The sequence below is a fragment of the Barbatula barbatula genome, assembly GCF_947034865.1.
Source record: "Barbatula barbatula genome assembly, chromosome: 3".
Lineage (NCBI taxonomy): Eukaryota > Metazoa > Chordata > Actinopteri > Cypriniformes > Nemacheilidae > Barbatula > Barbatula barbatula.
In genome coordinates, this window is record NC_136764.1 from 3,185,524 (window position 1) to 3,197,686 (window position 12,163).

Consider the following 12,163-nt stretch of genomic DNA (forward strand, 5'->3'; position numbering starts at 1 on the left):
ATGGTGTTTTTATTCCAAGTTTAGGAAAAATCATGAAAGGCACTGTGGTGAGCGTGGTGGCTGATAATTTGGGGGCCCATTCTTTGGGAGGATTCGTTGAAAACTTCACAGGATCTAACGTCTGCAGATTTTGTCTCAGAGAAAGGTCCCAGTTTCAGACCACAGAAGTAAGATCTGGACTTTTTCAGAGGAGAGATAAAGAGCAGCACACTCTGCATGTTGAGACGGCTTAGTCAAGTCCTATTTCCACTCCTTGCTATGGTGTGAAAAAACATTCCTGCTCATCTTGCTACCAAAAGATCTGTAGGAGGTAATGCACATGAAAACTGGTGTCTGTTGCCTCTCATAATAGGTTTGAAAGTACCTGAGGATGATGAAATATGGCAGATGTTAATGACCTTAAAAGACAGGAACTTGCAGTGGCCCCAGTTCATACTGAGCAGAGCATCTGCTACCTTGGCACTTTAATATCTGAGCACCGAAACAGATTTCTGTAAGTTTTTCCTCAAGGCTCCTCCCCAAACACCACTTTCTCGAGCACTACCCTGAGCTTATTCAGGGATTTGGTCCTTTGGTAGCCCTGTGGACCATGCGATTTGAAGCTAAACATTGTCAGACAAACACAGTTGATCCATCAAACATTTTCCCTTGATTTATTGAAATTTGCGCCAAGTGTGAGAGGTGGAAGATTTGCAATGTAGGCTTTGATAAGACTGATTCTCCATTGATGATGTTAATAAGCAGAATAAATGATGTGTGACACAAACATCTCATATGAAACCCCCATATTCTCTTCGTTCCTCGTCTCCGTGTGGGGCATTTAGATGAAGATGTCGTTCAAGATGGCTTAGTGTGTTGACCTTTAACCCAAACTGTATCAATGCTAAACCCTCTTCATTAATCTCATATTATGGCTTCATTAGTCTTCAAAAGGGTCTTTTATATCAGGGCTCCACACACAGTGTGGGCCATAAAGAGGGGAACGCAAAGTCACTTGCTGTTGCGGTTTGTTATATTGAAATAAAGAAAAAAAAATTCCAACAACAAACAATAACACTTGTTCTGCCTCTTGTTGTTTAGTACGGAGCACATGCACTAGTCAATCTAACAATGTTATTTTGTGGTAAAAGTGTAGTAAGCACTTTTATTTTGAGTATTGAGCACTATTGTCAAAACCATGGTTTTATATTTTACCAATGCTATGGCTTTTACAAATCACGATTTACACACAATAAATAACAAATAAAATGATGATGAGCTCATATATTATTTTTCTTCTTTCTAATGTAATACTGTTAGACCGGATCAGAAACATATTGCTTGTGAGCCATAAACTCTTTTGGTGATTCATTTAATAAAACAAACAATCAAGATTTTGTTTGACTTGTTTAATACTTATTCAAAATGTATTTGTTTTATTAACCAGCATTTCGATAAAAATTACACTTTGGGTCATTTCTGAGCAAACAAAAGTAACAAAATTAGTTCATATTTTAACAATTTCTTTCAGTTTATGTTTTCTTTTCAGCACCATTACCACAGTCTTCTGTGTCAAATAAACATATTATATTGTGTATATTATAATTATTTTATATTATAAAATTGACATAAGACGAAATTCAGTACGTAATTCATTAATTCATGAATCAAGCATGAGAGCCATAAGAGGCCAGAACATGAACACAAGTTTGCAGTAAACAGCGGCCTCTGCTGTTCAAAACATATATTGCGATTCAAACACAACCAGTGAATCGTTCAATCCCTCCAAAGTACATTAAGCTTTTTACTATTTCAGAAACTACGTTTTTAATCATTTTATTTGAACAAAATAAGTACGTACTTCAGTTACTGGAGACTACAACAGAAATCTATTTATTCATTATCAGTTGTTTTGAATGTTGTTGCATTTACCTCAAAGTATGTTGTAATATCAAGAGGATTAATAAGAATTATGATTTTTGCCATAATCTTCCAAAACGTCTGCCGTATATTAGCCGTATTAGTTCTGTCTGTTATCAAATTATCATTTTTATTTTCATATTTACCTGATTAAATACAGTTTATTTATAACAGAGATGTTCGATCATATCGTGTTGTACATTCATTCATTGATATTGTGTTCAAAATATTGATCAATTGCTTTATGAAATTAATAAAATCTTTGTTTCTTTACCAATGACTTCTCAATGTTCTTGTAATAATAAAACCACGGTTAACTTTAGTAAAAGACATGCTTTATACAGCTTTATAAAATGTATAAACGTGTTATATTTGAAACAAGCTTATGTGGTTTGGGTGAAGTTCCTGGCGACAGAAAGCAATATTAAATATTAAAAGTACAGCGAACAGACAGCATTTCACAGCACAGATTTGCCGGTCCAAGAAGAAAACAAACTTTGATGCCTGCTGTGATCTGCTTATTGGCCTTGTAGCAACATCACGGTGTGAAGACGATTGATACCTTCAACACTAAATACTGTAAAACATCAGAGAGATCAGATATTAAAATACACTCCTCACATTCATTATCTTAAGACATTTCAGATATATTTTCTCCAAAAGAATTTCTGCAAAAACAAATTTACACAACAACAACTCACAGTAGTTTGTGTAGTTGACAGTGTGGATCCTTCAGTAGATCAGAGAGCAGCTTCACTCCTGAATCTTCTGGATTATTATAGTTCAGATCCAGTTGTGTCAGATGTGAGGGGTTTGATCTCAGAGCTGAATTCAGAGCAACACAACCTTCAGATCCAACACTGCACAACGCTAGACTGAAGAGAGAAGAAAATTATATGAGATAAATTAATGTCATTTTTAGAATAATACCAAGAATAGTTTAGTATAATATTCAGGTTATTTGTTTGAAGATTTATAACAGTATGTTTTCTGTTATAATTTTTCTAAATTGAGATTTATACATCATCAGAAAGCTGAATAAAACTTTCTATCGATGAATAGTTTGTAGGATTCGACAATATTTGTCAGAGATAAACTACTTGAAACTCTGGAATCTGAGAAAATGGTCTTTGAAGTTGTTACTCAGATGTTCTGTATCAGGCCGTTGATAAGAAGAAACAGGTTTGTTTTAATGCTCTCTATGGACTTACCACTGTAATGACGTGTGAATGATCATGTGACTTTCTTACGCCACGTGACAAGTGTTCCCATTGCAGTTTAGCTAAATGTTCCTTTATCTTATTGCCTAAAAAAACACCTCATGTGCAATTTGAAGGGTAATGGCAACACAACTACTGTTGTGTCTCTTACACATTGATCAACAACGTTATATGAAGATGATTCACATGAACTTTTATAAAGATCTCCATTGAATTTATATGATACAAACATACATTTGACTTTATTGCTTTAAGGATTTTCTTACTTTAATGTCTTCAGTTTACAGTTTGTATTCTTCAGTCCATCAGAGAGCAGCTTCACTCCTGAATCCTTCAGATTATTGTTGCTCAGGTTCAGTTCTGTCAGACTTGAGGAGTTTGATCTGAGAACTGACGCCAGTGATGAACAACTTTTCTCTGTCAGATTACAGACACTCAGACTGAAAGAGAAATAGCAGTGAGTTAAAATTTAAGTAATACCTATATCCTCAAAATTATTTGATCTAATGTATTTTTAATGAAAGCTTAACTTCTAGCATGAGTGACATAAAACCTCAGCAAAACATGAATGTGTGTCTACAGCAAAACAGTGTAATGTTTAACTTTATGCAAATGGAGAGCAACTTTCATATATTACATTTCTATTTATTATTAAAACTTTTATCCAAAGGGATTTACAAATTAGATACAAGCAGATCGAGTTTATCCCAGAGAAAACATTATACAAATAGTGCTGCCACACCACATTTACTGTCATGAACGTGTTGCGGGACAGAGACAGAGGACCCAAGCGCAGACAGCGGATGAAGGGTTAACAAGGGATTTTAATAATAAGTAAAAAACAGGAACAAAACAAAAACCCACGAGGGAGTAAAACAAGAGAACAGCACAGGTACACAAGAACATAAAATGACTTCACTAAACTAACATACAACTTAAGACAATACACTAGACTTACGTTACATGACAAGGCAGGAGACAAGTGCAACATCTGACACATAACAATGATCCGACCCAAGACAGAAGACACTATGGCATTAAATAGGGAAATAATCAAGATGGGGACAGGTGCAGGGCATCAACTAATTAACAAGCAATAACGGGGAAACAAGAGGACGGGAACAGAGATGGGACCGGAGAGAGCCTATGGCAAACCAAAATAAACCATAATCGCCTCTCTCCACATTAAACATGAGGTTATGTCATGATCCTGCCACTAGACTAAGAGAAACATGACATGATGCGGCAGAATCATGACATTTATGTAATGGGATTAGGTGATTGACAGCAGGGTTAGCCTATCAGCGAGTAGTACCTTCCATTTAAAGGCTGATTGGCTGTTACCTGGTATGCGTCACGTCCGATTTCCCCGTTGTTTTGATCGCGTTGACTCTGATTGTAGGTAAGCGTGCTATGTTTTAATGTGATAATTCTTGGAATTGTTGTTGTGTGTAGTTTTAAATTGTTTTTATTAATCAGTGCAGCTTTGGTGCCGTGTTGCCCGGCATACTGCTTAGTTGGTTTGATGACTGTTCACCTCTCAGGTACATTTATGGTTAGAAGCTTGTGATCTAGTGCGAAAATGGTTGTGTGGGTTTAACATGCTTTTCGGGTATCAAATAGGTGTGATTCCCTGTATCCTATTGCGTTCGCGGTGGGCATGACCGACCTGTCCGTTAAGTGTGCTATCTCGCTTGACAACCTGATGGTAAGTGTTTTAAACGTAACTATGACTATGAGTGGGCATAGTATTATAATGGGTAACATCTCCGTTTGTTTATTATAGGATTCTCCCTCTCGTTCTATGCCGTGATTTTACGCTGCGATTAAAGTGCTGCAGTTTATACGGCCAGTGTATACGCGACCATCATCGTAAACAAAGGGGACTGCTCGCTTGGTTATAATCGGGGCGTTATATTTTCCCGCTTCGTACATCTCTGCCTTGTGTGGAAGGACTATTAAGCTCCTCCTGCTTGCAGCGGAGCTAGCTCCCTTCTGTTGTTTCTGTTATTTAACCTTTTTCTTTTGTTTCGTTACTTTCATTTCCATTAATTACGGTTTGTTTAGTTTTATTTATTTGCTTTTCTCTCTGCTCCTTATTGTAAGGGCAGTAAATTGCTCCTAGCTTGGGATATCTGTGATCAACCATCTGTTTGTGAAATCCTATTGGTGTGTGAGCATCTACTGAGTTAAAGTCTCGTAGTAGACCAACAATTGATCTTCCTAAGCTGGATTGGTTTTTCTTTATGTTTGTTATTTCCATTTATTAATTTGGACTCTATTAATGTCAACACTGCCATCTTTATTGTTATAGTTTCTTATTATTTTGCAGGAGCTGAGGTCCCACGGGTGGATTGCTCTTTCTGGTGGTGGTCCTATCGTGTGCAGTGTACACTCGAGTGTGTGATAGTGTGATTAAACTGCACGGGTGTGAGTGTCGTGTGGAAGTGTGTCCCGTAGAATCGAACTCCCCAGTGCTTCCTGCCGTTGGGAGCTTCAGCCCTGCTGGTATTTAGATTTGTTTTACAGCTGCTCTATATCAAGTTGGTTTGTATGTGTTTCTGTTTGTTTTATTTGAAGTGGGGTTTCAATGTCCCATCTAACATTTTAAAGGATTTTCCTAGTAATAAACATTTGTATTTTTGTATTACTCGCGTCTCTTGTCTACTTCCATGAGGGAACTGAACCTGTGTGCTTTGCTCATAGTTTGAGTATTTTTCCCTGGGATTAATTCCTAGGGTGGCGTAGTCGGACTCTTTATTCGTGAATAGAACTTACTCTGTGTCTCAAATTTCACCACCTCGTCACATTCTGGCGTAGTCGGCAGGATCGGTTGCAGGTTGCGTTTGAGGGTGCTCGTGAACGGTTGGGTGATGCAGCCGATCGGCGAAAGGCCCGGCATGACCGGCGGGTGAAGGAAGCACCACTGAAGGAGGGTCAGCTGGTGTACCTCCGCAATCATAGTGTGAGGGGTAGATGTAAAATCCAGGACCTGTGGAACTCAGTGGTGTACAAGGTAATGAGAGCACCTAAGGACGGTGGGGCGGTATATACCATTGCTCCCATTACAGATCTGGGAAAAGTAAAGCATGTGCATCGATCTTTGCTCAAGGCTCAGATCCATCAGGATCTGCCGATTGGATTGTCTGATAGTCCAGTGGCCGAATCTGTGTCGTCTCTGGAAGAGGGATGTGATGAGGATTTATTTGTCTTTGTGTCAGAGACACCACAAGTCAGAGGTGGGTCGAGGCTACAGGACATTGTTCCTGGCCCACCTCAGATATCGGGTGACCGGCCAATTGTGGAGACCTTCAGGGTAACCGAGGGTACTGGGCTTGATGTGGGTTTACCCCCGGCAGAAGTACCTACAAATTCACTGGAGGTAGGCGAGGGGATGGCAAGAAGGACTGGTAGAAGAACTGCAGGTCAGCACTCTAATAGGTACCATCTCCCTCGAGCAGTGGGTACTGGTTCAGTTTCCCTTATAGTGAGTAGTGCAGTAGGTACCTTGTTTCGCCCTTGGAACTGAGAGTTCCTAGGTGGGATTCTGTGTGGTTCACCGTCGGGTCGACGTTGCAGAAACTGGTGGTGGAATGTAATGGGATTAGGTGATTGACAGCAGGGTTAGCCTATCAGCGAGTAGTACCTTCCATTTAAAGGCTGATTGGCTGTTACCTGGTATGCGTCACGTCCGATTTCCCCGTTGTTTTGATCGCGTTGACTCTGATTGTAGGTAAGCGTGCTATGTTTTAATGTGATAATTCTTGGAATTGTTGTTGTGTGTAGTTTTAAATTGTTTTTATTAATCAGTGCAGCTTTGGTGCCGTGTTGCCTGGCATACTGCTTAGTTGGTTTGATGACTGTTCACCTCTCAGGTACATTTATGGTTAGAAGCTTGTGATCTAGTGCGAAAATGGTTGTGTGGGTTTAACATGCTTTTCGGGTATCAAACAGGTGTGATTCCCTGTATCCTATTGTGTTCGCGGTGGGCATGACCGACCTGTCCGTTAAGTGTGCTATCTCGCTTGACAACCTGATGGTAAGTGTTTTAAACGTAACTATGACTATGAGTGGGCATAGTATTATAATGGGTAACATCTCCGTTTGTTTATTATAGGATTCTCCCTCTCGTTCTATGCCGTGATTTTACGCTGCGATTAAAGTGCTGCAGTTTATACGGCCAGTGTATACGCGACCATCATCGTAAACAAAGGGGACTGCTCGCTTGGTTATAATCGGGGCGTTATATTTTCCCGCTTCGTACATCTCTGCCTTGTGTGGAAGGACTATTAAGCTCCTCCTGCTTGCAGCGGAGCTAGCTCCCTTCTGTTGTTTCTGTTATTTAACCTTTTTCTTTTGTTTCGTTACTTTCATTTCCATTAATTACGGTTTGTTTAGTTTTATTTATTTGCTTTTCTCTCTGCTCCTTATTGTAAGGGCAGTAAATTGCTCCTAGCTTGGGATATCTGTGATCAACCATCTGTTTGTGAAATCCTATTGGTGTGTGAGCATCTACTGAGTTAAAGTCTCGTAGTAGACCAACAATTGATCTTCCTAAGCTGGATTGGTTTTTCTTTATGTTTGTTATTTCCATTTATTAATTTGGACTCTATTAATGTCAACACTGCCATCTTTATTGTTATAGTTTCTTATTATTTTGCAGGAGCTGAGGTCCCACGGGTGGATTGCTCTTTCTGGTGGTGGTCCTATCGTGTGCAGTGTACACTCGAGTGTGTGATAGTGTGATTAAACTGCACGGGTGTGAGTGTCGTGTGGAAGTGTGTCCCGTAGAATCGAACTCCCCAGTGCTTCCTGCCGTTGGGAGCTTCAGCCCTGCTGGTATTTAGATTTGTTTTACAGCTGCTCTATATCAAGTTGGTTTGTATGTGTTTCTGTTTGTTTTATTTGAAGTGGGGTTTCAATGTCCCATCTAACATTTTAAAGGATTTTCCTAGTAATAAACATTTGTATTTTTGTATTACTCGCGTCTCTTGTCTACTTCCATGAGGGAACTGAACCTGTGTGCTTTGCTCATAGTTTGAGTATTTTTCCCTGGGATTAATTCCTAGGGTGGCGTAGTCGGACTCTTTATTCGTGAATAGAACTTACTCTGTGTCTCAAATTTCACCACCTCGTCACATTCACACAACAAGAGTGAAACAGCAACAATACTTGAAAGTCACTTGTGATTATAAAAAATAGTGAGTTTATAAACAAAATTATTAGGACCTCGACTGATTTTACAAACACACACGTTATTGCTTTAAGGATTTTCTTACTGTAATGTCTTCAGTTTACAGTTTGTATTCTTCAGTCCATCAGAGAGCAGCTTCACTCCTGAATCCTTCAGTTTATTGTCACTCAGGTTCAGTTCTGTCAGACTTGAGGAGTTTGATCTGAGAACTGACGCCAGTGATGAACAACTTTTCTCTGTCAGATTACAGACACTCAGACTGAAAGAGAAATAGCAGTGAGTTAAAATTTAAGTAATACATATATCCTCAAAATTATTTGATCTAATGTATTTTTAATGAAAGCTTAACTTCTAGCATGAGTGACATAAAACCTAAACAAAACATGAATGTGTGTCTACAGCAAAACAGTGTAATGTTTAACTTTATGCAAATGGAGAGCAACTTTCATATATTACATTTCTATTTATTATTAAAGCTTTTATCCAAAGGGATTTACAAATTAGATACAAGCAGATCGAGTTTATCCCAGAGAAAACATTATACAAATAGTGCTGCCACACCACATTTACACAACAAGAGTGAAACAGCAACAATACTTGAAAGTCACTTGTGATTATAAAAAATAGTGAGTTTATAAACAAAATTATTAAGACCTCTACTGATTCCCTTTCGAGAGCGGTCACTTCGACATTGCGGAGACCGCATATGAAACTCCTCCTCTTTTTCACTTTTCCTGAAGTCCTATAGGATAACGCCAGTTAAAAAACTGGCCAATTGTCGCAAGACATGCACAGTATGCAAATACTGACGAATCTAGACAGTATAAATACAGTGCATGAGACGACAATACCTCAGAATCTTCTTTTTCACGCTGCCATCGTTGAAGACGCAACTGGATACTTCTTCACCGCATCCGATGGCTTCTTTCTGTCGTCTCTGCGCGGGCCCCATCGGCCCGCAGGATACTCACGAGCACTGCATTGCCTGCCTGGGCCTTGCCCATGGGGAGGATGCACTCTGCGAGTCCGATTGCGCGCACTGTGCAGACCTGCCGGCGCGTGTTTTGAGGACTCGCAGGAACATTGCTCGTGGACTCATAGGGTCGAGGCTCACCGCCGCCAACGAGCCGCTGGTGAGTCCACCCACTCCACGAGGTGGCGGCGACGACCCGGCTCCGGGCCCCCGTCCTCTGCCGTCACCTCACTCCCCAGTCCTCTACGTCGACGAGGTCCTTCGTCCTCCGCCTTCCATCGCGGACGCCGTTTCCTTCGGCGTCGAGGAGGACGATGACTCCATGTCCATATCAGCTTCGGACAAGGACTGGGCAGGATCGGAGCGTGATCGTCCCGACCCGGAGAGCACCCCGGACCTCCACGAGGAGTTCGTCAGGGTTCTCGAAAAAGCTGTAAGCGAGCTCGACATCACCTGGGATCCACCTGAGATGCCGGCGAAGAGTAAGCTCGACTCCTGGTACTTTCAGGCGAGTCGCCGCCAGGCCACGTCGAAAAGGAGTTCGCCGTTCTTCCCAGATGTCCACGAGCACGTGGTGAAGACGTGGTCGGCACCTCAGTCGGCGCGCGTCCACGCTGCTACGCCGGCCATGTTCGCCCACGTGGTCGGGGCCGAGGCCCACGGTAACGTGCGCATGCCACCCGTCGAGGAGACCCTCGCCGCTCATTTGTGCCCTTCCGCCACCTCGCTGGGCTCGGACCCAGGCCTGCCCTCGAAGCCGTGCAGGTTTACCGCCCATCTCGCTGGTAAGGCATACGCGTCCGCTGGCGAGGCCGCCTCCGCCTTGCACACTATGGCTGTGCTGCAGGTGTTCCAGGCAAAGATCCTTCAGTCGCTGGATAGCGGCAGCCTGGAGACGGACGCTACACGGGATCTGAGGGCAGCGACCGACTTCGCGTTGATGGCTACGAAACGCACCGCCCAGGCTATCGGCAGATCTATGGGGTTTATGGTCGTCCTCCACCGTCATCTGTGGCTTACGCTGGCGGATCTAAAGGACGCCGATCGTAAGTCCCTGCTCAACGCGCCGATCACTCCCTCCGGCCTCTTTGGTGACGTCGTGGAGTCGGTAGTAGAGCGTTTTGGTGAGGCGCAAAAGCGCGCCAAGGCCATGAGTCACGTGCTGCCTCGACGCTCTTACCAACCGTCTCCGAGAGGCCGCTCTTCATCCGCGCCTCACTCCTCGCAGAGACCCGCCAAACAGCACGCGGCTCCCGCACCGGCTAGTCGAGGTCGCGAACCGGACGTCCGTCCTAAACAATGGTCGGGCCCAGCAAAGAAGAGGTACGGGCCGAAGAGAGGTCCACGCCACGACGGCGGAGCGTCATCGGCTGCCAAGCCGTCGTCCTGACGGACCTGGGAAGAGGAGGAGAGAGTCTGTGAGCGTGCCGGCGGACCCAAAGCGCCGCTGTTTGCAACAGTTTTCCCCCGCGATTGCGGGCGATTATTGCAATGTTGTAAGTGTTGTTTGTGTGAATGCAATAAAAACACATACCTGTTCACAGAAGGAGCTTTTTCCCCCTCACACACACAATGCTGCGTCCCTTGCCCTGCCACGGTGCAGCGCGAAGCCGCAGCTAGTCACAACTATAACCAGCATTCCCTCGTCCACGGACGCTCCCGTGGACGAGGGACCGCTGGAGTCTCACGCGCAAGATATTTTCCCGCCAGTGCATTTAGCCTCGCTGGGCCAGCGCGCTACCCTAAACGGTCCGATGACGGTAACCCCCGATCAGATTCGGCCGTTATGTCTGTTTCTGGACGCGTGGAAAGCCATCCCAGGCATCTCTCTTTGGCTGCTAAACGTGATAGAACACGGGTACTCCCTGCAGTTCAGGCGCAGACCTCCCCGATTCAGCGGTGTGGTCCCGTCGCTTACGTCAGCGCAAAACGCACCTGTGCTAAGGCAGGAAATCCACAGCCTGCTCGCGAAGGGAGCGATCGAGCGTGTCCCCCCGAACGAGCTGGAAAGCGGGTTTACAGCCGGTATTTTGTAGTGCCCAAGAGAGATGGTGGTCTGCGTCCGATTCTGGACTTGAGACCCGTCAACCGAGCGCTTCACAAGCGAGCGTTCAGAATGACAACTCTAAAACAGATCCTGGCACAAGTGCGTCCCGGGGACTGGTTTGTTTCCGTAGATCTGAAGGATGCGTACTTCCATGTTCAGATAAACAAGCGCCACCGAAGGTTCCTGCGATTTGCATTCGAGGATTCAGCGTACCAATTTGCCGTCCTCCCATTCGGGCTGGCATTAGCTCCGCGCACATTCTCGAAGTGCGTGGACGCGGCGCTTTCCCCTCTCAGAGCGAGCGGAATGCGCATTCTCAATTATCTGGACGATTGGCTGATTTTAGCCCACTCTCGGAAGGCGCTAATCGGTCACACGCAGATGCTGCTTGGTCACTTGGCATCCCTGGGGCTGCGCGTGAACATGCAGAAGAGCAAACTCACGCCGAGTCAGTCTATAACGTATCTGGGGGTATGTTTCGACTCAGTGGAGATGCGCGCTCGTCTCTCCCTAGAGAGGACGGAGTCCATCTCTTCAGCTCTACATTTGCTCAGGCTGGGCCGGTCTGTTCCCCTGAGGGAGTTCCAGAGGCTTTTGGGTCTCATGGCATCGGCGTCGGCGGTCTGCCACCTAGGTCTTCTGCACATGCGACCGCTTCAGTTCTGGCTGAAGGCTCGGGTTCCATGGAGAGCATGGTCCTCGGGCCAGGCGCGAGTCCCGGTTACACGCCGCTGCCTCGACGCCCTGAGTCCATGGCGCGACCCGAGCATGTTCAGTCGGGGAGTTCCCCTGGGGCTGGTGACGAGACGCACAGTCGTTACGACGGATGC

The 12,163-nt window shown here is 44.1% G+C and overlaps 1 protein-coding gene across 1 annotated transcript in view; it reads right to left on the bottom strand.

Annotated features, from left to right (window-relative positions):
- Positions 1–2,018: 2,018 nt before the first annotated feature.
- The window catches only part of LOC306891680 (uncharacterized protein), a 30,863-nt gene continuing 20,718 nt past the window's right edge, over positions 2,019–12,163 (bottom strand). Inside the window, exons 14-17 of the mRNA XM_079452147.1 lie at positions 8,399–8,572; positions 3,386–3,559; positions 2,601–2,774; positions 2,019–2,476 (exon numbers count right to left, since the gene is read on the bottom strand). Of these exons, the coding sequence (XP_079308273.1) occupies positions 2,470–2,476; positions 2,601–2,774; positions 3,386–3,559; positions 8,399–8,572 (529 nt within the window). The 3' untranslated portion in view covers positions 2,019–2,469. The remainder of the gene's footprint in view (positions 2,477–2,600; positions 2,775–3,385; positions 3,560–8,398; positions 8,573–12,163) is intronic.